This window comes from Aphelocoma coerulescens, chromosome 3 (assembly GCF_041296385.1).
Source record: "Aphelocoma coerulescens isolate FSJ_1873_10779 chromosome 3, UR_Acoe_1.0, whole genome shotgun sequence".
Classification (NCBI taxonomy): domain Eukaryota; kingdom Metazoa; phylum Chordata; class Aves; order Passeriformes; family Corvidae; genus Aphelocoma; species Aphelocoma coerulescens.
The window spans coordinates 32,266,262-32,293,994 of record NC_091016.1 but is presented as its reverse complement, the minus strand read 5'-3'; the positions used below and the strand labels follow the sequence as shown (position 1 = coordinate 32,293,994).

At 40.9% G+C, this 27,733-nt stretch overlaps 2 protein-coding genes across 2 annotated transcripts in view; one reads left to right on the top strand and one right to left on the bottom strand.

The window, feature by feature from the left end:
* Window positions 1-1,377: 1,377 nt before the first annotated feature.
* On the bottom strand, window positions 1,378-14,655 carry ABCG8 (ATP binding cassette subfamily G member 8). The gene is made up of 13 exons (XM_069009733.1): window positions 14,440-14,655; window positions 12,928-13,032; window positions 12,029-12,185; window positions 9,941-10,179; window positions 9,400-9,532; window positions 8,065-8,334; window positions 6,066-6,231; window positions 5,884-5,976; window positions 5,364-5,563; window positions 5,178-5,254; window positions 3,572-3,839; window positions 2,920-3,047; window positions 1,378-2,446 (listed from the first exon to the last, which is right to left on the bottom strand). Exons 1-13 carry the CDS (start codon window positions 14,488-14,490, stop codon window positions 2,309-2,311), a joined length of 2,025 nt encoding a protein of 674 aa, XP_068865834.1. The 5' UTR covers window positions 14,491-14,655; the 3' UTR covers window positions 1,378-2,308.
* Window positions 14,656-14,744: 89 nt separating this feature from the next.
* Window positions 14,745-27,733, top strand: part of ABCG5 (ATP binding cassette subfamily G member 5) — an 18,316-nt gene continuing 5,327 nt past the window's right edge. The window contains exons 1-10 of the mRNA XM_069009734.1: window positions 14,745-15,070; window positions 15,711-15,832; window positions 16,281-16,417; window positions 16,627-16,725; window positions 17,662-17,794; window positions 19,132-19,271; window positions 20,587-20,716; window positions 23,278-23,491; window positions 23,745-23,950; window positions 24,765-24,903. Coding sequence (XP_068865835.1) covers window positions 14,949-15,070; window positions 15,711-15,832; window positions 16,281-16,417; window positions 16,627-16,725; window positions 17,662-17,794; window positions 19,132-19,271; window positions 20,587-20,716; window positions 23,278-23,491; window positions 23,745-23,950; window positions 24,765-24,903 — 1,442 coding nt within the window. The 5' untranslated portion in view covers window positions 14,745-14,948. The remainder of the gene's footprint in view (window positions 15,071-15,710; window positions 15,833-16,280; window positions 16,418-16,626; window positions 16,726-17,661; window positions 17,795-19,131; window positions 19,272-20,586; window positions 20,717-23,277; window positions 23,492-23,744; window positions 23,951-24,764; window positions 24,904-27,733) is intronic.

Below are 27,733 nucleotides of genomic sequence, written 5' to 3'. Positions count from 1 at the left end.
ATTGTTAGGCATGAAAGCTAATTGCTGGTATTTCAAGGCTCCTACCTTCGTATTGCTAAAGCCTGTAACAATAATCACAGCCTATATTCCCCATCTCTCGGCATCAAGGAAACAAGATATGATCATAGGCAGTGTGCTAATGTAATTGTAGTATATAGAATATGAGCTTTCTCTATGTAAACAGAGGCCTGGCCACATCCTATGATAGCTCTTCCCGCACTCCGCACGCGGGCTGTTCCTCAGCTCAGCGCTCAAGTCCCCATTATGGATACATCCACCCTTGTCATAACACCACCTCTGAAACACTCACACCGTTTGGTCCTGCTGCATAATGGTAAGAGGGTGGAATATTAAATTGAAAAAGGCTGTTTAAGTAATGTCAGCAGCTTGACTAATTTCACAAAAGGAAGGAAATTCAAAGTTAACGCTATGGTGTATTCTTATCTAGATGCCTGAAGATTTCTGTGCATGACAATATGCCCCTAAAATTCAGAGCTGTCCCTTATGTCTTTAATTTCTCCCATTGTGTCGCTCCTTTTTTTTTATTAAACATCAAAGTGAATTCACAACAGAGAGTCAGCCTAGAATTTAATCCTCTAAATACCTTGAAAATAGAGGTTTAGACTAGAAGTACCAATATATACCCTTAAAACTTCAGTGTAATATAAAAGAGATTCTAATCACAACAGATCATTACAAAGAAGAGTAAACCACTTTAAAAAAAATTAAGTGTCTTAAATATAATAAAAAGGAATAATTAAGAATCAAACAGGAAGCTGCTATTCTGACAATTTAATGATGCTGAATTGGACTGAAAGAATTGGCTTTGCCACTAAAAGGCAGTGAAAATCTGATAATTTCAAAATGGCACTAAGATCAGATCAAGTGGGGTTTTTTGAAATCAAATGCAGCAGAACCAGAAAGAAATGGTAGAATTCACCTTAGAAGAACCTTGGAGTGTTTTGGATTCCTACTGCTGCCTGGGGCTGAAGAACTTACTTTATCAGACCTGCTTAACATCTTTAGACCAGGGTCTTCCCGGGCATTTATTACCACATGGAACCTGTGGAAAATAATGTGACAGTCATAATTGCCAAACAGAATAACAAAACATGGTTGTTCTTTCATTCCTATTTCTTAAACCAAGAACAACCAAACCTCAGGATTTACATAACAGCATCTGGGACATTAGAGCTGATTACACTAGGAGTTTTCCACTGTGTGCAACATGCAAATGAAAGTCAAGTAGACAATTTGCTTTGAGTTTCTGTATATAAGAATAGATAGGCATCTCAACGTTTAAAAGCAAGCAAGCTCATCTTACAAAATGCTCACAGCAACTGTACGCATAATTTGTACATGCACTTACCACGACTCTGTGAATTACGGCCATTCATTTACTGATACTCATTTTCTGAGCATAACTAGGTGCACTATGACAAGCATTAATAGGTTGCATTGTTAAATTTTTAGTTCCTCAGGGGCAGGTTGGTGTCTTCTACCTGAGAACCTTAGGAAGCAAACTTGACAAATTGCTATAATTTGTATTGCAATGGAGAAAGATGTCATTAATAGCAATCAGTTGATATATTGTAAAAATAAATCCAAGAAGGTGAGACAATTTTATTTGTTACAAGATCATCTCTACAGTGAGCAAATACCTGTTTTGGGCATCATCAGTATATTACTGGAACACAAGGGCAAAGCTTTAAAACACAGAAGTAAAGCTATAACAAGAAAATAGAACACAGAGTAGTTAACAATTGTGTTTTCCATCCTTGCATGTTCTCCTGAAGCACTTGTGAAATCTTCTGTGTTGCTTTCCTCTGCGCTGTTCTTAACGTGTTAAATGTCATACATGCCACAGAAAGTCGTGGTTTGATCCTGCTCTCTTTTAGCCTTCTGAATTAAGTACGTGATCATTTTGTGTTCAAACATTATGGACTAAAACATCAGCTATTATTACAGAGTGCGATGGGTCCTTTTATATCGGTGGCCCATAGCTCAGACTGTTTCCAGATGTGCAGAACTTGTAAGCGGCTTGTCAGTCATGAGACCCGTAGGTGAAGCAAACAAAAACCCCAAAGCCCACCCCGACCCCGATCCCAGGCTGCAGCTCCGGTCCGTGGCAGGCTCCCGCCCGCATCCCGACTCCTGGGGTTCTGCTGCCATCCTGTGGCAGCCGGGCTGCCGGCGCCCGCCGCTCCCGCCTCCTGCGCTGCTCCTGGGCGTTTGCGGGGCACCCACCGGGATCCTTCTTCCCCTGCCTGCCTGCAAGGGAGGCCGTCACCTGCTGCCTCCGCTGCTCTTACCAGTCTTGAGTTGATTTCTGCTTGATGAAGCGCAGGGATAAATAGTATAAAAGCAGGAAGCTGCAAATGATGCCAGTGAGAACGAGGTAGCTCACGTAGAGAGGGTGAGAGTCCAGGTCCAGAGACTGAATGATCTATAAAGACCAATAACACAGAATTAGGAAAAGACACAAAATTTTCGCGCTGGATCTGTGAACTGTGTTTTATGTATGAGCTTCCCTGGCCCTTGCTGCCTTTCCCCTGTTTTCCAGCTTAGGTGTAGCTTCCAGGGTGGTTTGATAGAGGGTTGCAGCTACCCTATTCCTATTTCAGAAGAACACATTTCAGCTTCTAAACGATTTCAGCAAGTGCATAGTTGGGGCTGGTGTAGAAAAGACTTGCCCTTTATTATTTTGGTTTTTTCTCTTCAACTAAAAGAAAGGCATAGAAGGAGTGACTGCTGTAAGGCCATCTTTAGGAACAATCTGCAACCAAGTGTAATGCAACTTCATGTGTTGATTTTGCAATTGCCAAATTTGTGGCCTACACCATCTATTGTATGACAGGCATATAAATAGCATTCCAATTGCTTATCAAATGTGTGCAACAATTTTTATTACTGACTTACAAGCTTCCCTGGTATTTGAAAAGTAGTGTTTCCAACAGTCATTTTGTATGTGGTGTCAGTGAACTGAATTTGCATCATTCCTTGAAAATTCCATCTGAGGAAAGAGATTTTTGAAACCCAGAAAGGAACTGAAAAAGAAAATGAGGAAAATTGATGCACACACAAAACTTGAGACCTCGAATACTTGCTGTGCTGCTGCCAAATACAACAGGTTTGTCTCACTACTTGACAGCCAGAGGCTGTAAACATGTAACAATTTATTATTGGACAAAATGGCAGATATACTTTACATAGTTACATGGAGACGGGAACTGAGGAGTTAGCTAATATCCATATCCATCAAACTCCCCCTGTCAACCAAGTCTTCCTGGAGCTCCATCTTCATCTTTTGAATACAATTCTTTTTACTGAAGAATTTAGCAACCACATAAGAATGAAGCCTTTTCAAGTGCTTTTTTTGACCAAACTTCTTGTTGCCTCATTTTCAGGTGGAGAAACTGATGTAAAATGAATGACCTGACTGCACTGTCACCATCCAAGAAGATAATTACAAAGGTAAGAATAAAGCTGAGTTTTCCTGCACATGACACACTGTCACTGATGAAAGCCATTGATGTTTCATTTTGGAGGAAAGGTGGCAGCTTTGTCTTACCTGTCCAGAGGCTGTCCAGGCTTATCACAAAGCCACCACTCAGGTAGAATGATGTGAAGAGGACGTTGCCAAAGAAGGCTGAGAGCTGTAACGTCGGCAGCAGAGCTGCCACCCAAAGTGCCATGGCACGGGCACTGTACACAGCCAGCCACACTGACAGGAAGTTCAGCAGGAAATGTTCCAGCTCAGGAACAAGGTTTGCCAGCCAGTAGATGGGAACCCCATAAATGATAACAAAACCACAGTGTTCTGGGAGCTCCCCCAAAATCTGTTAGGGAAGATGAAAAAGAATATACAAAAAGAGAGAAAAAGGTGAATGATAATTACAAAAATACGTGAGATGTGCCTTAATGTACTTATGGACTATTTATAAAAGCTATAGGAAATACTCCCTTAGAATGCAATCATCTCCCTGTTAGGGGTTGTCAGTGACATGCAAAAGCAACACACAACAGAAACAAATCCTTGCTAGTTTCTTCTCCAGTTGTGACAATGCCTATAGCTAATTGTTAAATGGAGAGTATTCTTGTTACAGATTAGATGTCTTGTTTTGTTACAGGTTTAGGAGCTTCTAAAAATGTAAGATGCTTTTGGTGAGAACTGGTGTGCTTGACAACAGTAATACTGTTACTGACTCATGGCAATTGAATGTTTTGTCCCAATTTGGTTGAAAGTAGTGTGAGACCAAATTTGAGACAAATTTGGCTGTTGGTCCCTTCCCCACCTTGTCCCAAAGGCAGTCCAGTTAGCAACTTGATTAATTGTAAAACAAAAGCATAACTGGGGTTTTCTCAAATATCTAAGGAGTATATAGAAAGTATTAGTTCTTCCAAACAGGGTTGCTACTATCCTCTAATACTAAGGTTGTAACAAATTACATCGATTTCTCTGTGAATAATGTGCAATCTTTGTGACACAATGCAAAGAATATTTTTCTCTGGCAACCACTAATAAGCATTTAAAACCTTGTGCAGAAATGGAAACCTAAATTACAGATGCCATGGCAGGCAGAACTCATCTAACATCACAAAGAAGGGATTATTCAAAACCCTTGTGAAAAAGCGAATGCAGTTTTTAAAAAGTTCTAAATTTAATTCTAGAAACTGTGGCTCTTTGTGCATGTAACACATTTTTTAGCTCAGACCAATAAAGGCCCAACCAACTACTGGAAATATCACAGCATTTTTTCATTTCTGTTTTACCTTTGCTTTAGCATTTGATACGAATGTTTTGTTTTACAGATCAAGATACGTAAGCAAACTTTCAGAGATGCTTCAGTGAATTAAATATGCAGGTATGTAAAACGGTCTAAACCCAGAAATCTGAGTCTGAGATTTCTCACATTTTGGCCAAAGAACACAGTGAAAAGTTCTTCTTTGGCTTTTCTGGTGTGGGATCTCAGACATGACTTATGGCAAAGATCTAAAGTAGTGTGAGGCTTAATCTATTAATACTAAGGAAGCAAGACTGATAGCCTTAGCTGGCAGACACAAAAGAACAAAGTCTGATATGAATGTGGTTATTTATACAACAAGGCTTTGGTTTGCTTGTGTTTTTTAATGTTCAAGACAGCTGTTTGTATTTCCTGGCAACAAAACCAAATTACCTTAGCAAAGAAGTATGGGCTAACAGAGTACATTCCACCTTCCAAGTCATGATAAAGCATTGCCCTTTCTGAATGACCTGCAGGGTAGGAACAAACACAATGGGTTGTATTATTAAGTTTAATTTTTTTCATAGATTTAAGAATTTTTTGATTCCTTATAGCATTTACAAGAAGACTGACACTTACATTTGGCAATAACATCCAAAATTATCGTGAATGGGATTAGGGCACCTATCATGTACAGCAGCGCTGTTGTGTCACGAATAGAGAGTCCGTTTTTTTCATGGCCATAGTACAAAAATCCAATTAATAATGACATAAAAAGGGCTCCAAATCCATGGATTAATAATGTTGAGAGATCTCTGAAGTCATTGGAGACTTGACGACTAGGAAAACAGCAATATTGACCGTGAGATATTATACTTACTAATGCCAGTTATATTCAGATACATAGCCCCAAACAGTGCTAAAAATCAATCCTTGGAACTTGCTGGCTTTGGCTAAGAGAGGGGTTGGGCTCCCTGTTTCTGTAAAGGATTTTACCTAATCAAACCTATGAAGCACCTATAGCCACAGAGTATTTCAGGTCTAAATTGCTGAAAGCCTGAAGGAAGACAATTGGTGTGGGACATTCTGTGCTTCTTTCTGATGATTTGAAATATAAATGGGCATGATACATAACTGTTTATGCTGAAGATAAGTTTACCTTAATAATATAGTGAACTGCTTTAAGGCTCCTGGTAACTGATCACTTGAATGGTGAGGCATATTGATAGCCTCTTCTGAATTTAAATGGGCCCTGCCCGGAAGAAAAAGAGAGAAAAAAAATAAATTAGCACAAGGTGTAGCTGTTATTCCAGATCTTCTGTACGACACTTTTTTCTTTACCTCTGCTTGCTGACTGTGGTCTCAGCATTGTCTCCTTTAGTAGCTTTCCATAAGAAATCATCAAAATGCTTGACTTTTTCTAGGAACAAGTTGGCAAGAACATTTGCTCTTTTTCGGCTTTCCATCTCCTTTTCTGCAGTCTGTTTATCGATACTGGTCAAGTCAACTGCAAGACATTACCTGATGTGAGTCCATGTGCTATAGAAGAAATAACTTTATGATGTGTTCAGAATCAGGGATTTCATTGGGAGCAGACAGTACAACCTGTGTACATGCATTAACTTACAACAGTTCAAACTTTATCAGTTATTTTAGGTAATTAGAGATGAACAGATTGTTAATGTGTATGCTTCTTACCTAGTCACTCAATGAATCACTGAGAGATTACAAAATTGCATATTATAATATTATAAACTACTATTTCAGATTTTTCTAAATTTCATAGTGCCTTAAGATCAGTGCTGAGAAAAAAGTTTGAATTTCCTTCCTGGCATGTAGGCATTTACAGTGTTTTATGTGACTTTGACTTAAATCATGTTTTTCTTCATCTGCAAAATTATAGTTATTGTCTTACTTGTATCTTACAGAGGTGCCATAAACTTTACCTGATACTGAGAAAGTCTAAAAGGGATATTATCTAAGGACAACATAGTCATACCAATAATAATTAGCTTAGCTTTTTTTGTTTTTTAATCTAAACTTACAATAGTATTTTCCCATGCTGACCTTCAGTGTAGATTGACAATATCTGATGTTTTACAGATGCTTTCTGAGAGAACTATCACTGCACATTTCCTAGCTCCTTGCACTGGGCTGATCATGTCTGTTCAGCCACTCTTAGGAGGAGTCCATCAGAAATTCCTTGCAATCTGCCCTATGTCTTCCCTTCCGCCCTGGTCTCCTGTTTCTCTGTCAGACACACAGCCAGCATTTGTGTGTTTCCATCAGGTGCTCCCTCTTGCTGTGGATCCTCTGCCATCCTGTCCTATTTCCACATTCCTGCTGCCCCTATTTCCTTTCTTTTCCTATAGGTACTGACTGTGCATACCATTCAGGGCCTCTCTGCCCTCCCCACCTCCATGTCACAGGGGTTTGTCTCTGTAAGCACGGGCTGTAGCTACAGGTTTCCCCAGGACTGCCTCTCATTCTCCATTCCCATACAGGGGTGCTGCAAGCCTTCCCCAAGGCTGTGCTTGGCTGAGGACTGCTCTGAACCTTGATGGTGGCAAAGGTCTTTTTGTGGGGCTTTGACACCGAGGTTAACTTCTGTTTATCCCTGCAACAGCTGGCACTGCCTGCCACACAGGCACAGCTGAAGAGGTTACTCAGAGCATTATGGTTGTCTGATGCCTGGCCAACTTGAGTGCAAGGACCTAAGGGCTGGAAATGAGCCAGCCTCTGTAAGAAATTTCTGCCATCAGATTAACAGAGGCAGATTCCCTTTCCATGTTGCAAAAACCAGAAGATGAATGGATTTGAAACCACGTAAACTTTCTTGGAGGAGTAAAAAGATGGCTGATTTGGATTAGCTTTTTCTCCCTTCCAGTGTGCTCTGTAGGGCAGCACTCCTCTTTCCCATTACTCGTTCCAGGTTTGTCTGTGACTAGGGAAACTAGCCTCTACCTTTTCTTAACTGAGAAATCAGAGAACTGTCTACAGAAAGCAGTTGATCAGTTTACTTGTGTCTTTCCCACAGAAGAAGTTTCAACCAGCTAAGACATGGGGATAATGATGCTAAATGTGTGGACCAGTTACTGGATCTGACAGGCTTAGAAGGAGCATTTTTTAAAATTAACTTTGTTTGTACATCTTGTTTTTGCTACATTTCGTGTACTGACAAATAAGGATCCTATTATAAACTGAACTTGCTGCAATATTGATTTGAGTTAGTCATAAGGAATCCCTAAGACAATTATGGTTAATAGAAATCAGTGTTAGCTAGACATTTATGAAAGCAAATGGTTTTATGACATTTTTTATGACAGTACTTGATACTGACCATAGAAATCCGCAGGATTGCTGTACCTTGGGCAGGGATAGCCTAGTTCTGTGAAATACTGCACCATGTCCCTAGCTGTTCCACAGTAGGCAGTGAGTCCAGAAGTCATCAGAAGAACCAGATCAAACAGCTGGAAGATATCTGACCGGGGCTGATGAAGTGAAAGAAGAACCAATCTGTTTCCTCTGGCCAGTCTGGATAATGTTATCACAAGGTTATGTGCAGTAAAACTGTCCAGTCCAGATGTAGGCTCTTCAAGTATGAGTATTCCTGCCAAAGACAGTAAGTTTAGCTGTGGAAAGCAGCATGTTTGGTTTGGAAAGTATATTCTACATGAAATGGTGCTAGTGCATGAAATTTCACTCATTATTTTTAAAGAAAACGTAATTTTTTTTTACTTCAGTACATCTATTCTGGAGCATCACTTCTTACAAAAGCAAAAAACTTCTGCTTTCCCCATAACTACAAAAATGTAACTTTATACAAGCAAAAAGTTTTCACATCCATTTCCTAGTGAAAAAACTGATGCGAAATCTTGTTCAACAAGAGGCTCAGTCAAGGTTAGCAGTTCTTTTGATATATATAAGATCAGAGAGGGGATTCCATCCTGCAAAATCAGCTGTGGATGTAGTCTCATGTTTTGCTTCTACTGAAGATAGTGGAAGTTTCTAGTTCACCTGCAACAAGAACCAGCCATGTCAGTGAGTTGCACAAGACTGCAATGACTGACTATACAGCCAATAAAAACACCTTTACTGTTAATACTGGACATGTAAATGGGGGCTGGGTCAGAGAAAAGGAAAACAATCTCCATGTTAAAATAGGTCAGCAGCCTTCCAAAGTAACTTGTGGCATGTGGTCAGATAAAATCCAAACCCTTATACTGATATGAACAAATAAGAGCAACTTCAGGCAACTTTGAATTATCTTTGTGGTGGTGGTTTTTAGAGAGTGGTGGGTGAAGGCTCCTGTGGAGCTCTGCCTTTGTCTGCCTCCACTTTTCCATTGGCAAAGGTGACTGAAGCAAAAGTGTCTCAACTGCTGAAACACTCTGTTTACAGAATTATTCCTGTAATAATTACAGTATTATCTGTGGTCAGCACTGATTTCAGTAGAAGCAAATGGACCAGCAGCCAGTCACTGACTCCTGTGGAGAGGCAGCCTCTGGCAGAGTGTGGTGCAAGGCCTGTTAAGTGTCGCGAGTATGAACTCCTGAAGCTGCCCCAGGGGCAACTGAGTGTGTGGCTCTTCCCTGAAGGCTTCCATCTTCATGCAGTGCCCCGTTATGCCCGAGTGGTGTGTGGTGGGCCCCAGGAAGGTGTGGGTTCTGCTCACCCGGGTTCCAGAGCAGCTGCACGCCGATGCTCACCCTGCGCCTCTCTCCCCCGGAGATGCCCCGCAGGTACTCGTTCCCCACCCTGGTGTTGGCGCACTGCCGCAGGCGGAGCTCTGCTATCACATCTTCCACCTGCGGGGATCCAAGGGTGACAGGCGTCAAGCAAGAGTTCATTTGCACATCTGTGCAGACATAAAACTGAAAATAGGATTAATTTGGTGAAAATTCATCTGGATATTTCAGTGCTAGAGACACTTGAAAACAAATCTTGATTTTTAGAGATAACATTAGAAAAGACTCAGCGATCAAAAATTTAGTTAGTCTTTCAGCCTCTGTAATGCTTTCTCTAGATTGTCATTTTTTTTGAGCTTTGGAACAATTGCTGGTTTCTATCTTGAAAGATGAAAAAGGTTTATAATTCATAATCTACATAAAAAAATGCCAGATTAGCTGTTCTGACTCCAAACACACAGGATCTCTTGGATAATTCCTGTCAGACACATTTTTGACAACTTTATTTTTTTCCAACAGCTTAATTACCCTTTTTTTCCTTTGTGAGTCTGAAAAAAACTTTGGAAGGCGCAGTTTGGCAACGAACAATAGTGTTTCTCTGACAGTCAGGTGGGGGAGCAGCCGGTCATCCTGCCGCACGTGTGCGATGCATTTCCTAACGAGCTGGGGAGTGCTGGGTTTGTTGTTGATCGTGATTTGACCAGACTTGATTTTGCCTCCGTGATCCCGGCAGGTTATCACGTCAAGCAAGGATGTCTTTCCACCAGCTAAATAAAAATTGAAAATTAATTTCCAAGGGACGGTTTTGAAATGTGATCTTGTCACAGACAGAGAAGTTAAGGAAAAAATATTCTTCACCAACCCATTCTGAAGTTTTCCCAAAGTCAAAGAGACAGGATCATCTTCAAAGAAAATAGTGACTATAAGCTCCTGTTCAGGAAACTCTCTCCTCTGGAATGGAGTCTGTGGTTTCAACCCTTGTCATTGCTCAGCAGAATTGGGTACTTTGGCATTGAGGATGGCTTCATGAACACAAGAAGTGTCTCTTATCTCTTTGGTAAACTCTTTCAATTTTGAAACAGAGGTGAAAGGTGGTGTCCTGCCCTGGCTGAAGGGCTGACACCCAAATGTTCAGCAAGAGCTTTCTTTGTTGGAGGGATTTGTGAATTCAGAAACAGCAGCTGGATCAGCTGAATGACTAAGGCATTGAATGATCATACAGACAATAAGTACCCTAATCATGATTGAAATAAAAATTATTATGACTTAAATAAGACAAAAAGTCATTTAAATAATTAAGAAAAGCTGGCTCATACCCAGAGGTAAGAAAAGTAAAACAATGAAAACAAAACCTGATTTGGAGTTAAACAGCAAATGAAGTTCTCCTTTTTGTTGTATGATTCTGTATGTAAACACACAGAACTCTCTTATGATCAGATGTCATTTATTTCTAGTCTCCCTGTTGAAAGATTAACTCCAGACTTGCTTCTTAATACATACATCTTAAAAAAGAAACCCATCCATCTGTAAACCACGTATTGCTCTGTTTAAGAGTGACATATTGATTGCCATTGACAATGTGAAACCCATCAACAGTTTAATCCATTTTACTAAGGCATTTGATGAAATAGATGATAAACAGCTTTTGAAAATAGTTTGACTAGTTTGCTGAAAGGGGTTTGTGCTCAGTGTATGTTACCTTACAAAGATGCTATATCTATAACTCAGTATGTTATTTCATCACAAAGCTTTTCCTTTTATTATCAGGAGAATCTCTAAAGTACAGCTTCACTTATATTATGGATATGTGCTAAGGAAAAATTCCCATGGCAATAGGGAAGAAAACACTTTTTTTAGAAATAAAGTTAAAACTTCTTTGGCAAATATGCCTTGCCTTTGAGAGAGAGAGCATCTTCACTGAATCACTGAGCCAACCTGATGTGAGATTCTAGTGGAGACAGAGCATTCAGGTTTTTACCTCCCAAGTATGGTACTTTCTATTTCAGTTTAACAAGTCCTGTGTCTACTTCTTGTCCCCCTTGACCAGGCCCACCAGAAAATGGAAGAAAGAAGACAAACCCTGGTGTAATAAAGCAGTAACCCCAGACAGAAGAGGAACTATCTTCTTCTCTGTAAGTTTCTATTAATTAATGCAAATGCAATATTTTATCCTATTAGAATTGTTTCAGTCCAAATGGAATTCCTGCTTATGGCTATGCAAGTTGGCACTGATCTTTCTTATGAGGTCTGGCCTCATTTGTTTGCTGTCTAAGTATGGTTTGCAGTTGGCCTGTTTTGAATCTGAGCCATGAAACTGATTCATGTCCAGCAGATCTAGGGCTACAAATTCACACCTGTAACAATACCCCACTACACCTCAGGAAACAAACAGCAGATGTGTACAGGGCATAACAAAATCAGGTTTGAAAATAATTTTTTCCCCGCCTAGTACCTTTCTTTGTTTCCTCATTCATCCTGTCACTTTTATAAAGAATGTATTTTAGTTACAGAGCCAATAGATTTTGTCCCAACTAGATTGCAACTGCAGAGTGCTGCTCTTGATTGTGTACATTTTATCTGAGAGCTGGTCATATAATGAAATGTGGTTGCTTTTACCAGTGCTTCCTATGATTGCTAGCATCTGACCACTTCGAACTTTCAGATTCAGATTTTGGATTATTGACACGTGGGAACGGGGATCTGATTTCCATGTCCAGGGCATTTTCATCTGAGCGAGGTTCTCATACCAGGGAATCTGGGATGCTGTGTTAACCTAACAAAGAAAGAAACAAGTCCCTTCAATTCAAGCAATAAACTATTTAGCAACAAATACATTAAAAATTACAAAGTTACAAGCGAAGTGTATATTAAAATATTATTGTTCATCTTCAGAAATGCATAGAAGGAAGTTATTTTGCAGCCACCTATGGTTTTCATGACTTGCTTCTTGTTCTGTTAATCACGAAAGCTACCTCTGTCCTTTATTACTTTGGTAATTTATTGCTATTGTAAATTTTAAATGTTTCAAACTTTAAATATAGTTTGAAATTCCGTGTAACTGAAAATTGTGAAATCTTACTCAGATGCCATGGTGAGAAGGAGATGAAAAATTTCACTGGTTCCTTGCAATCCTCCTTATTAGTCATCTTCTCTTTATCCCCTTCCACATACTCATTCTTGCCAGCAAGGGCTACTTTCCTCCGCAGCTGAACAGAAAGTCCCTCAGCTCCAGCCATCAGAGGAATAATTTTGCTCAAGACTGAAACAAACCAGAGCCTAGAAACAGATCTCTCTTCCTGTCTTATCCCTTAACTTTGCTGGATGTATTTACAACACAGGGGTTAGTCTGCTGTCAATATTGCAGCCAAGAGTGTGATTCTGCTCACAAACCGACTGTGCAACAGTTGTGTTAACTTTTTCAACTTTATCTATCTTTTAGAATGGCTTGGGTATAGAAACAGGCATTGCTGGATATGCTTCCTGCTGAAGGGAGGTGTATAAATGACAATTTTTACCTGGTAGTTGAGTTCCTTGACCTCCAGAACATTTGATTTTCCACTGTATGTGAAATATAGACTATTATCTTCTTCAGAGTGAAAAATAGTATCCTGGGTCTTGGTCTGAAAAAGTTGTTTAGGTGGATTACAACAGTTAATTACAATAACTAAAGTGCTGCTAAAGTCCAAGTTTAGAAAAGATGAAGCACAAAGGGAAATACATTTATGGGATGTAATAGTATTACTGATGAGTTACTGTAATGCAAAAGTCTGAAGGGTTGAAATGACTTATCAGTTCTCTGTTAATCAGTGAGAAATGTACTTTGTTCTAGTGATATGTGTAATGGTCAAACATGCTGTGTTGTGCTTTTCTAGTTGCTTTCAGTTTAAAAGGGAAAACTTTCAAAATGGAGGTAAATGTCATGCCACTACAAAAATATTGGACTTTTTTTTTTTTTTTTGAGGAAAAAAGATGTACTACTTCAGCAGTATTAGTCTACTGAATCAAAATGGTGCATATTGTAATTGATGAATTATGGCAGCTACAAATTAAGGTTCACTGGAAGTATGTCCATTATTGAATTCCACATGGACTCCTCAGCTTGGAGGCTTTATGAACAAATAGGTGTGCAGCCACTAGTGCAGTCTCTTTCTCCTCTTTTGTTTTTTAAATTCACGATTTATCAGCTGGAACTTAATGTTCTGAGATATCAGTTAAAATAACAAGAGTCTACTTGGCTTGGTTAACCTCTTGCATACAGCTGCAATTACAAAGTCCTTGCTGAGGCAGCTTTCTGGCTTTGGGTTTAGCTCTGTGTCCATGACTGCAGCTTTTCTTCCAGCCAGCCATATCTCTCCCACAACCCTGTGCTTTTCCTACTTGTCAGACTCATACGCTCGCCAAGGCAAACGTACCTGTTCCCTTTGTACCAGACCCTATCCATGCCTGTGGTATCTTTGGCAGGGGATAACCATGGTCTTTGTGTGCACCTCCTGCCCTCTCAACAAATAAGGCTGATTAATTTTTTCAGTTTAGATACACAGAAGAAAGCAATATCACACCAAGCAGCCTAAGCCACAGGAAAGCCCTCCAAACTACGCTGCTGGCAAAGCACTCTGTGCCTTTCCTTATGCTGAACCTAATTTTTAAAAACAGGTGCTCCTCAGCAAATGTGGGGATCCAGTCTGAAGGCATATCCTGGGAAAGCCAGTCCAGGCCATGCTCAAGGGCTTTCTCCTCCATCCACACCCTTGGAGATCCTCTCTCAGGATCCACCATCGTACCACCTGAGCATGGCTTGCATGGCACCAGCCTCACGCCCAGAGTGGTCTGCTGGGAGGTGTGGGTGCTTTCTGCTCCCCGTTTCAGAGCGGGAAGAGCTCAGGGCTCACTGTGACAGCCCGGAGGGCAGGATGGCTGCCTGCCTCTCCCAGCTCCTGGCCAACGCTGTAGCTGCGGGACAGCTGAACCCCTCGGGTCCCTCCCCACTCCATGCAGCTTTCACCCCCAGCCAAGCCGTCGCACATCACCTGGCTCCAGCTGGTGTCGTCCAGAGAGACATTTTCAGTGGTTTCCTTCATGGTGGTGGAAGGTCTTGCTCCCTGCAGTGGTTTGACTATCTTCTCTATGAAAGCTGTGGAAATCCTTCTCCTCTTGGTTTGGAACGCAGTCCTTTCCAGGCCCCCTCACCGCAGCACCATTTCTCCCGGTGAGCTGCGTCTCTGCAGCTGGCATGACCTCGTGGACAGGGAAATACTCCCCTCCCCTGGGACAGTAATAGCTCAGGCTAAAGGTACATCAGATAGCGGCTTCAGCTAATCACCGATCAGTTGTTCTCCGGAAAAAGAAAGAACAGGGAGCCCCTCTGTTTTCTTTGAGGTGGCAAGCACCGGGGCCAGCGACCTGCTCTGGTCTGGGACAGCGGGAGCTGCCCCTGCGCGGTGCCGGGAGGGCATGGTGGTGGTGGCAGTGGCAGTGCCAGGCACCCGGCCCGCAGCGTGAGGGACGCAGGGGAGCTGCGGAGCCCCAGCACCCAAGGATGTCGGGCAGAGTGTCTCCCACCCTGGAGAAGAGCAGCAGCATCGGGCACACAGGCGAGGGGAAGGCTGTGGGGCAGGCCCCCGACAGCATCAGTGTCCAGGGTGTCTCCTACACCATCAGGTAGGGCTGGGAGGGCGGTGTGGAGGATCCCTGCTCCAACGGCAGGGGCTGCGGGAGCGGGCTGGCACCACGGGCTGTGGGTTCGGCTGCAGCCCAGCATGGCAGGAGCGATGGTGCCAGGCCCCCTCATGGCGTCGGGCCCTGCGCCTCAGGGCAGAGCCCTCCGGAGGCTCCCCAGAGCTCCTTCCCACGTCTCTGAAGGACGTGCTTTAGAGGAGATTTACGAACATTGTGCCCTTTCCCTCTGCCTTTCTTACTGGTGCCAGAGGGATAACACGAGGCTCTTAAGGAAAGGGACAGGTGGATTCATGGCTGGCAAACATCATCAGCAAATAAAGCCACAGTTCACGTTTGGCCTTTGGTGTAGCCCAAAAGCTTCTTAGCAATCATTCTGAAAAAATGTGCTCAGACCTTTATCTTACAGAAAATGTTTTGTCTTATAGAAAGTTTTATCTTACAGGAAATGCCAAAGTTAAAGCCTAAGGAGGGGAAAGGCTAAGGGGGAAAAAACTTTTATTTTTATTTTTCCATATTTTAAAATCCTTGCAGCTCCCATCCCACGTACAAGTAGCTATAAACCATTCACTTGCTTTGTGCAAAATTTTTACATATTCTCTCATATTGATGTTTGTTTCCCAAGAGAGCACGTTGGCCCATGGTGGAACTTTTCTTTATATTGTAAAAAATGGACCCGGCAAATACTTAAGGATGTTTCATTTCACGTAGAGAGTGGCCAGATCATGGGGATTTTAGGAAATTCTGGTAAGTTGTTCCAGTACTTAAACAGAAATAAGATCAGAGTTAATACTGGTGACTTCCACTGTGACATGAATGTGACTGAGGTCTGTGTTTTAAATAATGAAATTATGGCTGATTTTAGCTTCTGCTTTGTAAAAGTAGTGCGTGGTTTTCAGAGTTCAGTCTTCTGTCATCTAACTAACAATTATAACTTCAATAACAGACATGGTTACTTCAAAACTCAAATGTTTCCCTGCGAAGTGTGAATTTGTGTTAATTAAATGCTAATTTGCATTCTAATTTTCCCGTTTACTTTCCCTTAATTAGCTACATTTTTAGGGCCTATTATTTTAAAGTTATTGAGAAAAAACCACAACTTTCTGCTTTTCATATGTGTCCATCCAAGTCAGGCTACCTGTTTTGGAATCGTAAAATTCATCTTGTCACATGATTAATTGTCTCTGTTTGAAAGGATCTGGGAAAACAACACTTCTGGACGCAATATCAGGAAGACTGGGACATAAAGACAACCTCTGTGGTGAAGTGTATGTGAATGGCCGTCAGCTGAAGAGGGACCAGTTCAGAGATTGCTTCTCTTACGTGCCACAGGTTGATTTCTATATTTATTTTTTTGTGCTTCCTTTTGTGTAAAAAAAGTTGCTAGTGTAATGGAGTAGTGCAATATGAATGTGATTTTACTAGTAAGTTTGGGACAAATCAGTTAATAAGCTGTTTGAATGAATTAAGCTTGCAGGAACAGGGACAAAGTTTTAATTACTACAGGACTAACTGCTTCTTCCTCTTCACTTTTTTTTCAGAGTGACACTTTGTTAAGCTTTCTCACCATACAGGAGTCTTTGACCTACACAGCTTTACTAACTCTTACGAAATGCTCCAACAACTCCATCAAAAAGAAGGTCTGTATTTTACAATCTTCCACCAGAAAGGCAGACAAGATGACATGTAATGTTTTCACCAGCAGCACTTTCCATCCATGGCTGTTTTTTATGTTTATGAGGTTTTGCAAGCGGGGAGAGATCCTCCTGGTGAGGAGTAGGACACAAACTCTCTGGTGGTCCCACCTCTTCAAGGGGTTTGTGCTGGTGCCCCAGGGCATCACCATTATGCTGGGACAAAACCCTTCCACCTGAAGCTGAAGCAGTTACTGCTGCAGGAGATACTGCTCTTGTTACCAAGGTCAGTTCCCCTAACTCAGAGGGGAAAGACAGTTCTCTGGGGTATTCAGGGCCATGTGTGCTGGCAATCTCATGGACAGCAGAACTGATTTTGACACCACTCTGTCTCCTGTAGGACATCTCTCACTAACCACAACAGCTCAAGAAAGCACTGGTCTAATAAGCCCTCTACAAGCTACTTTCTTGATAAAATAGGTGTGTTTCAGATTTATTTAAAGGGCTCTTTTTGAATTCTGTTGAAAGTAAACTTGGATATTCCTGGCCAGAGGGTCTTGCTTTCTCTCTTCACCAATCTTCCACTCAGTACTTTGTAGTTTCCCAGAATTGATGTGCCTTCCTGCTCCCCAGTTTTGGAAGCCAGAGCAGCTGGCTTCATACCTTAACTTCTAGTCCCACCTCTGAACTCTTCATCTCTAAATGTCAACTGAAGCTAAAATTTGCTCATGTCAGAATACATGAAAATGAAGTTTAAAAAATAATATATTAGAAATAATCATATAGAAATTAGGCCAGATACCTTCCCACTAGAATAGATGCAAGCAGGGTATTGGTACAGCTATAACATAAAATTATATCTTCTTTTCCCCTGTTTTTTACTGTTGCACACAGGTTGGCTTGGACTGTGTTTAGTCTTTTGTAATTGTAATTATTTTTCAGGTAGATGCAGTTATGGCTGAGCTGAGTCTCAGCCACATTGCTGACAAAATAATTGGAAGCCATAACATTGTAGGAATTTCTGGGGGTGAGAGGCGTCGCGTATCAGTTGCAGCCCAGCTTTTACAAGATCCCAGTAAGTACCATTGCATGGATTTCCAAAATAATACAAGGCTGTGTCACTTTGTGCTCCTACCACAGACCTCTGTAAACCTCTTTAAAATACAAAAGCATTTGCATCTTTAATTCAGCAGAAGCCAGTCTGGTGATGACAGAAAAAAATAAGCAGTAATTGAGGTCTGCCATTGATCTGTTAGTTGATCTTGGAAGGCAGACAATTTAAAAATCTTAGGGACTGAACATAGGTTTAAACTTGGATTTATCCATTTTAACCCTTTCTGGGTTCACTCTTCCCAAGTATTGGTTGTGGCCCATTAATTTATCATTTTTGAGTACGTTAGAGCCATACATGTGCAAGCACTGAGCCTTGTAGTGGAGTAGCTGCCATTGAGCTATGTATGTGTCAGTGCCTTGTATGTTCCAGAGCCAAAAAAATTCCAATGAAAGGAAGTCAAAGTTGAGTAGCTATAGAAGGATTATCCATGGGAAAAATTTTGTAACTTTTGAGAGAGTTTCTTAAAGGTGGCAGAATCTCATGGAGTGAATGTACAGCACATATTTATTGGATGCTGGAGTCCTTGTAGCCATGTGGATGTGCTACAACTGCATATTAGGCAGGAAGGAGCTTAAATAGCACAGTGAGGTACATGACTGCTGCTGGTGACTCCTGGGGTGTGGTTACTGCTCAGGATGTCACTAAACTCTGTAGTAAACACAGTAGTAATTACGTAGATAAAACTATAGTGAAAAGTCTCTTCCCCTTGCACCCTGATAAAGATTGGACTGCCCTCTTCTGTGCTATGTCTCATCTATAAAAAATTAATGGATTTGATTGTATGCTTTTCCTTTTCATGTGCAATAAAATAATGAAGAAAATGCAGTAACTTCTTCTGCTTCAATCTTCAATCAATTTTAAAAATTCTTGGTTTGTTCATGACAAATTCTGTGTGTATATATAAATTTAATTCAGAATATATAACTTCTAGCTAATTTTGTCACTTACATTTATAGTTATGTACATGCTGAAATTTATCATTATTGTTCTTAGAAGCAGATGTATGGATCAAATCTATTTTGGTAATTTTCAGATTTCACCTGAATTTAGAAAAGGAAGTATTATGCTCTGCAGTATTTTTTAATGTCCTTGTTCCTAGTCACTGAAACTGAACCACTGAAGCTAACTAAAACTGAAAGATCACGTCATGGCAATATCTGTGCATACTCTGCTTTACGTGTGGAACTTCACCTGTAAAATAATTTCTTATTATTTGCCAAATTAGCTTTAAAGGCAGAGGCTATGCCATTTGCTCCTCATTTACCTGAATCTTAAAGCTATTCCTTGTCATTTGACAGAGGTCATGCTACTTGATGAGCCAACGACAGGGCTGGACTGCCTGACTGCAAACCAGCTTGTCTTGCTTCTCTCAGAGCTTGCACACAGAGACAGGATTGTGATTCTTACAATTCACCAGCCTCGCTCAGAACTTTTCAGGGTATGTGATACCTACCCACTATTAGCTTTTCTACCAGACCTTTTAGTACCTAGGTTCTTTTCAGTATGGAAGTACAAGATCCAGTATAGCTTCCTCTTTGCCTTCCCTTTGCATAATTAGAGGCTTCTCTTCAACTTTGCAGCTCTGTACTTGTGCCAGTCACAGGACACTTTGGGACACACATTGCCCCATGAAAATAGTATGGACTCTGACTGTGTGCCTAACCCTTGTGTTATGCAACTACCCAAACCAAAACAACTCTGACTGTGTGCCTAACCCTTGTGTTACGCAACTACCCAAACCAAAACCACTGGGAGAAGCCATGACAAGGCATGTGGATATACCTTGGTCATGTGGTGGGGCAGTCCTGCCTTGCAGGGTTTGTGCTGGGAAGAGCATTTCTCCCCTTCACATTACTGTTTCTCACTTTGCTCTTCTGACACATCCATCACCTGCCACACAAATGCAAAACTCCTCTTCCCTGGCTGGCTGAATGGAATGCAAATGGTTGTGGAGCCAGAGGGGAGCAACAGTGCTTTTCTGGACTGAAAGCAGCCCTGGTGTCTTGAGAACATGGACTGATCATAGCTGGTGGGAACCCTGCCCTGGCAGATGTTCACCTGAAGAGCAGTGCTGTTAAAGTCCTTAAGCACTTCAGGATAATCTTGCTGACAATTTGGGGGTTTTACAGACTGGGGCTATTAAGCACCGAAGGAGGTCAGTCAGTAAGTGAAGGTGCATTAAAGTGAAGTCAGAAGGCCACATTTCTTTGTGTGGATTACCTCTGTATGCTGCTGTCATTGACAGTTTTGAGAACCACTAGAGCTTAAAGATGTGTCATTTTGCATAACCACCAAAGAGAGGAGTGAAAGAAAGGACAGACTTCCTTTGAGAGAAATATAGTAAGGAAGTTTGAATACGTCAAAACTGTTTTTCCCATCAAAGCATTTCTATTACCAGGACAGTAGCTGTACTCAAGAATTAATGCACTCCTGATCTGATCTCTGTGGTGACCAGTGACAGGATCTGAGGGAATGGCCTGAAGTGTGACAGGAGAGGTTTAGGCTGGATATTAGAAAAGGATTGTTCACACAGAGGGTGGCTGGGAACAGGCTCCCAGGGAAGTGGCCACAACACCAAGTCTGACAGAGTTCAAGAAGTTTTTGGACAATGCTCTCAGGCACATGGTGTGATTCTTGGGGTGTCTTAGGCAGGGCCAGGAGTTGAGCTCCATGCTCCTGATGGATTCCTTCCAAGTCAGCATGTTCTATGATTCTTAATACATACTGATAATATATTAATTTTCCCCCAACAGTTATTTGATAAAATAGCCATCATGAGCTTTGGAGAAATGGTTTTCTGTGGGAACCCTATGGAAATGATTACATTTTTTAGTGACTGTGGCTATTCTTGTCCTGAACAATCAAATCCTTTTGACTTCTATGGTAAGTTTGTCTAAGTTGTTTTGGTAAAACAATTTGTTTTCTTCCCCAAGTTAAAGTTTTTCCAGAGATGGAAATGTGTTTGAATTCTGCTCCAACTTTTTAATTATTTTCAGCTCAGAGAGAGGGCTGGCCCCATGTTATTCCCAATGACTCCATAAAATAGCCATATTTGCAGTAAAGGAGTAAACTTCCAATAAAGAAAGAATCTCAACTTCGTCAGACCTGTGGGTTCCTGATGGCATTTCCCTATGGCTGTGCGCTGGATGTTGGAAAATTAATTTGATTCCAAAATTGTGGAAAATCCCATGCTCTTTTGGACTCTGTGATGCCAAGCAACTGAAAAGAGTTGTTGCCTGGAGGGAAGGATGTAGAACCAGTGTGGGATGACTTGAGGCATGAGTTTCTAGAAATTCTGAGTTTGAGGTTTCTGAAAGTTTGGGGAGTTGCTAATACCAGAGTGAACTACTGGAACAGAATAGGTGCTTCAGGAGATGATGATAGCAAGCTGTTGGTATAAGATGGAGAGTGCTGTTTTACCAATTCAGGATGGAAAAAAATGGTAAGCAAGAGACCTTGGAAATGAGGCTTGGTTTTGCTGCAGGACATCCATGTCCCTGATCCATACAGGCACAGGTTTGAAGAGAATGTGGATGTGTTTGTATGTGTGCATACATGTGTACAGATATGCAGACATGTATATAACTCTGTTTAAATCCAACATGTAGGTAAATTTCTGGTAATACTAGCTGAGCACTAACCAGGGGATTTGACCAATCCAAAAAGCTGCATTCAGAGCAGGCAGTGTTTTCCTATTGTCTAGATGGCATTCTAAACTCAGTGAGAAGAGAGGATGGTTGTTGACATGAAGCTGGAATGGGATAAAGCTGAAAATACCGGTATGACAGTGAGGATAATTTTGTCTTCATGAATTTGAATAGTCTTGAAAAGCATAGCTGATTTGAGATTTAGACCCACTTTTAAAAAAGCTTGGTAAAGAGAGTACTGCATTCTTCAAATGTCAACTTTTGAATGTGACAAGAAAGGGAAAAAACACAGTTTAGAGCAAAGAATCATCAGAATATTTAGTCTTTTGAAAATTGGTAGTTTATATTTTTTTGTGTGATTTGATGTGAATGAAGGGACAGATTCTGATACCATTTACACCAGCAGCAGAGGAAAATAGATCCTGTGTATTGAGTGTGGATTATATTGTTGAAATGTCACATGTTTATGAAAAGTACTAATGCATGGTAGGCATTAGCTACTTGGTCTAGTTAGTAGTCAGTGTTACAGTTTTTTTAAAGAACACCCAGTTGCCATTTATTTCCTGTGTGACTTCCAGCAAGTCACACTGGCCAAGTTTGAAAAAGTGTTTCTGCATTTCAGATGTTCATATTTGTAAAAGCGAAGGCTTCGTTTTGGATATGTTTACCATTAAAGACAATTCTGCTGAATTCCAGCTTTTAGAACACCAGGGGACTATTCATAAGCTTAATTCAGGTTTTGAGGACAAATTAAGAATCTTGGGCAAGGCCTCCTTTTCTTTTGTTGAATTTGTATTTTGAAGTTGAACAGAACATTGCAAAACTGAAATCTAAGGATGAGAGAAACCTTAGGAATAAATAACTGATGAAGTCACCTTACCAGATGTAGAAGAGTAATATAAAATTGTGTAAGAGCAAATGTTCTTGAGAAGAACAATCCAGTTTTCAAAACCTTGGCTAATTCACTGCTGTTGGAGAAGAGGGAAATTTCTAAGGTGTTTTAGCACTATTACTGCATCTGTATGAGTTGTAAAAATAGAACACACAAATTTCCCATCTGCCAACAGAAGAATTCCTGCTGCCAGGAGTATGTTTAGGTGGACTTATTAGAAAGAAACATTAACTCTGTGAAGTATTTACATTTCCTAAGTTCCATGGCAGTCATTATTACCTTCATCTTGGGCTGAGCCTGCTAGGGAAATTTGGCCAGCTAAACATTGTCGAACTACACATTAAAAGAGAAGTATGTCTGTGAAGGAGGTAGGTGAAACCCAGTGCAACAGTGCATAAACAGCTCAAGTAGAGAAGAGCAGTGTCTCTGCAGTGTGAGTTCACACTAACCAAAAAATAAAGCTCTGTAGTTATGGAGGAGCGAGCAGAGGACAAGGGGGAGCCATGTCTGAGCATTTTCCTGAAAACCTGAGAAATATGTGACCAGATAAGTCATCTCTTCATCTTCATAAACATTCATCCTCTAGTGCTTTGTCTTGCTCTTCACAGCTCTGTGCTGTGAGAATGCTGAAGGTCTGACTAGCGCAGTGCTCAGGCCTCGCATTTCCAGATCAAGGACCTGAACTGCAGGGTCCTGCAGAGGTGACAAAACACAGATTTCCTGTGGCTGTACAGTTCATTTGTGCTGCATCTAACGGGAGGAGTAAAAGAAACCTTGAATACTTTCGATAGACCTTACCATCTTTGCACATTTTAGAATGGAGACAAGAAGATAGTTGCAAGGGGAAAAAAAGATATGAAGGGAAAATGATGTGTATATAGAGTAAAAACTTTGTCATTTTACAGTGGATCTGACATCTGTGGACACCCGAAGCAAGGAACGTGAACTTGAAACCTACAGTAGGGTTCAGGAAATTGTATCAGCCTACAGAAACTCAGGGATCTTTAGCAAAGTGCTGGCAGCTATTGAAAAAACAAAGTGTATGAAGGAGCTGCCACCAATACCATTCAAAAACAAAGACTTACCCAATGGCTTTTACCAAATATTGATTCTTTTACGGTAAGACTTCCTTTTCCCTCTTTTTTAAAGCAATTATTTTTTTCTTCTCCACTAATCTTTCAGGTTTCCCCTCCATGTACAGATGGACTTCCTTGATTATTTTGATCTCCCACTGTACTTGTCCCTGTCTTTTTTAATCTATTAGCTCTTTGTGGACACTGTCTGTCTAAAATTTGTTCAAAGCTAAATATGTATCAACATGTGGTCAGTTGTAGCTAACAGGTCTTTTGTTGCTGCTTTGTTTCATTATCAGGAGAACAACAAGAAACTTCTCCAGGGATAAGATAGGCGTCATCATGCGTCTCCTGCAGAATCTGTTATTTGGCTTGTTTATAGCCTTTTTCCTTCTTAGACTGAGGAATGACGTGGCCCAAGGAGCCGTGCAGGACCGTGTGGGGCTTGTCTACCAGTGCGTGAGTGCCACCCCCTACACAGGGATGCTCAATGCTGTGGCCCTGTGTGAGTTTCTGTCCTAAGTGCAGCAGCAGCTGTTGCTACCACTCTGTCTTAAATGAGAAAAAGAGTTTTTTCGAAGATAGTAATTTAAAGGATCTTCACACTTCTCAGTAACGTCAGAGTTGATACAGAAGCAAAAAATTCAGTGGAATTCAAGGGAATATGCCCTGATCCCTGCCTTTCTTTTTTACAGCTGGCTGTCTATGAAGGCTTTATTCTAAACTGTGCAAAAGATTTGCCTGTGTCTATCATTTTATAGGCAAGACAAAGTCTAGGTCTAGTTAACATCCTAAGTGAGCTCAAAACCAAACTATGGAAAGGATGGAAATACAAAACAGCTTTGACAGCAATTAAGCATAATTGGATTTATGAGTATTATGTGATGATTTTTTTTTTAAGGGTTTTTCTCTTACAGGTGCCGTACTCAAAGCAGCAGTAGTTTCTATCTAAAACAGCCCTAAAAACTGTTTTGCTCATGTAGGGAACATACACTGCTGTCATCAGCTTGAAATCAGAGCACCTCAATAAATTAGCCAGTGACAGAGGTTTTCTCATGTCTTTAATTTGTATATGCAAAAAGAGAAGGCTGTCCTGCCTGCTGCTAAGTTAGGCCTCTTTCATTAAGCTTACCAATGTTTGCAATCTGCAGGGAGCATGCTTTGCATTTGTAGTGGGGGAAAAAGCGATCAGAGTGGTTTAGGCAGAATGTTTTTGATATATTCTCAAAGTTGTCTCTGTGCTTCAGGTCATTTCTGCTAGCAACAAGTCTTGATTTCTCTAATGGTAATTTAATTTATTTCTTATTTATTTGATTCAGTCCCACCTCTACGTGCTATCAGTGACCAAGAAAGTAAAGATGGCTTGTATAAGAAATGGCAAATGCTTGTAGCCTATGTAGTACATTTCCTACCTTTCAGTGTCCTCAGCGCAGCCATTTTCAGCACCTTTATATACTGGTAAGCATTTGGACCATCTTTTGGATTATCATTTTCATTTTGTTTACCAATGTCAGTTACCATGTCAGCAAAAGGCCTCCTGGCATGACTTCCTGCTGTTGTCTCTCAAGATGATAACACAGAAAGCGTAAGAAAAGATGGCACAAATTTAGCCCTTCTCTTTCAAGCAGAGCTGAAAACACTTTCAAAGTAAGTAAATTACCAGTTCTCTAGGTAACTTGGAAAGTTTTAATGGACCTAGGGCAGTTACCATTCTTGTGCCACACTGAAGGCAGGAAGTGGCATTTTACATTGCATTTAGAAAGATAGGAAATATAAAAAAACCCCAGAACTGAGGAAGTCACTTGTAGGTATGTGACAGTAACAAAACTTTTATTTTCTGGGACATTGCAGTTTAGCTACAGCATATGGAAGTGATGAGATCTGGATCCCTCTCTCACACCCTCCAGAGAAAGGCACAAAATTCTGTCCTTCAATCTTTTTCTTTTCTAATTATGAGAGATGTCTAGTGCACCAATAGTTTTCCTAGTACAGTTGCAATCAGTTGGCAGTCTGTAGTAAAATGTGTACAAGTGATGAGCAGGCTTGGTTTGTGTCCTGGATGCATGTTCTCTGATGAGCTGTTCAAAAATGGTAAGTGGGATAGACCCTGGTAAAAAGGGCAGGAGGCATTCTGCTGTAGCTGTGCATCTTAGTGCTCTTACTTTCCAGTCCAATGGATGGAAAATGGATAAAGTAGAACTACACAAATTTCTTGGACTAGTGAATCAGAATTTCCGCACAGGGAATTTTTTAATAGCATTTTACCCCCATCTAGAAAAACTTAAGGCAGGAAAGAAAAATGACTATTCTCTTCTTCCTTCTGGTCTATAGTAGGCAATGAGGGGCAGTGCTCAGCATGTACTTAATTCTTTCCATTTGGAATCTCAGTAACTTTCAGCCCCTAAAAAATGAAGAAAGAAGATCCCTGTGAGGAAGATATCTGCTCTTCCAGGTGTAAGGACTTGCATGCATGGCCAGGTTTTTTTTGTAGTTTGGTGTTGATATGGAAAGTAGCCACCTTTGCCTCCTTAGCTACCTGGGCTTTTGTTTCTGCAAGCTGTCAATGCTGCCTGCTTGAGGCAGGGCTCCCTGAGAAGTCTTTTTTTCCCAGACAGACAGAAATTACTCTTCCTCCCACAAAGTGCTGTGCTCACCTTCAGTTTGTGACTGCTGCCGAGAAAGCAGCCATTTGGAAAGCAGCTTTCCAGGCTCAATGACACGCTCACTCCTTAGCAAGCAGGAAATCCATGTGGGCAGAGACTTTGCCCATATGTGCTTTGGTTGGCTCAAACACAATCAACAATAAACAGTGTGGCTTCAGTTAATGGATAATATTTACAGATACTATCTTTCCAACATTGCGGTTGTTTGGAAGCCATCGGTGATGTGTCAAAGTGATTTCACAATGCTCTTAGATCTCTTAGGGCAAGCAGTTTCTGGATGAAATTTTGACAGTTGTATCTGTGCAGGACTGAACTTTCCTGGATGGACTAACTTTTTGAGAGGCTTTGACAGCTTCTGGCAAGTGTTCTTAGAAGCCATTGCTCACAGAGTTTGTGTTTGTGGGGTCACACAGTTGGGTCAGGCAGACCCAAACTCTTACCTGGTTAGACACAAGGCAGGTCTGGCCAAGATCAAAGAGAGCCTCTTTTGCAATCAAGTAAATGTTCTGTCTGTGCAGATTTTCCTAGCTAAAGATACCTCTGGGAGATGTTCTGACACTTCACATTATGCTGCTGTTTTATTGCTGTAATATTCTCTCTTTGAGCTGGGTTTTTTTTCTTTTTTTCGGTTTTCTTCTGCTCTATTCCTACCCCAGATTTACTGGTCTGTGTCTCCCTACCTCTGTGTAAAGTATTAGAGCGGTTCAGAGAAGGTGATAGGTTTCTGCTAGGACTTTGGAAAGCTGTTTTTTCTGCACCAATCAGTACTTAAAGGTTGTTAAATGCCTTCTAGCTTGCTGAGTGTTTAATACTGGAAGAGTCAATGTGCATCCATTTATTTATAAATTATTCTGGTGTTACCAAAAATGCTACAGAAAACCCTGTGAGAGAATTGATACTTCTATTTTAAGACCATATTTGAACATGGTGGATTAAAAAAAAAGACATAGGGTCTTCCACTGAGCAACAAAAAAAAGAAAATTAAATGTTGAATTGCTGCTTGTCAGCTAAGCTAAGCATGCAGTCTGCACCTAGTGTGAGGCAATTTTGGTATGAGGTATTTTGGAAAAAGAGTAATGTGTCACGATGTAATAAAAGGTTTTGTCATCTGTCACATACACTATAAGGCTGAATTTAGTTTGTCAAGCAATTGCTGGCTTTTCTTAAGTTTTTAATCTTTCGTACAGGTTGAGAGGACTCTTTCCCTTGGGTTAGCTAGGGGAAAACTGGGAACAGCATGTTGCATTAAAGAACGTAGGAGTATGGAGGAAATTGCCTTGGTATGAATTACATGGGTGGTGAATTCAATTAGTTTTTAATTTGAGTATATCCACACTTATGTTTGCTTGCACAGTATCAGAAGTGCAAAATCCCATCTGTTAATTACCTGCATAAAGATGTTCTTTAAATATGTGACTTACATGAATAAGTCCCACTGCAAAGACTCTACAAGAAGCAGCGTGTTAGTTTAAGGAATTGAAAAGCCAAGCTGATTGTCTTGAAACAGCCTGGGTTTCTACAACAATTACATCTTTGCATAACCCTCTTCAGTCTAGATGGAGAAAACCTCATACATCTGCACTTATATCATGATAGTAAGTGTATGTCCTTTGTGTTAAGATTCC

Bases quoted from the DNA above. Each gene is read 5' to 3' on its own strand.
- ABCG8 (XM_069009733.1), bottom strand. From the start codon at position 14,490: ATGAAGGAAACCACTGAAAATGTCTCTCTGGACGACACCAGCTGGAGC. The intron at 5,977-6,065 runs GTAAAGAAAAAA...TCTTCCGGGCAG, and splicing joins ACCACAGTCAGCAAGCAGAG to GGCCCATTTAAATTCAGAAG. The intron at 3,048-3,571 runs GTAAGACAAAGC...TTTCTTTTTCAG, and splicing joins CCTGGACAGCCTCTGGACAG to TTCCTTTCTGGGTTTCAAAA.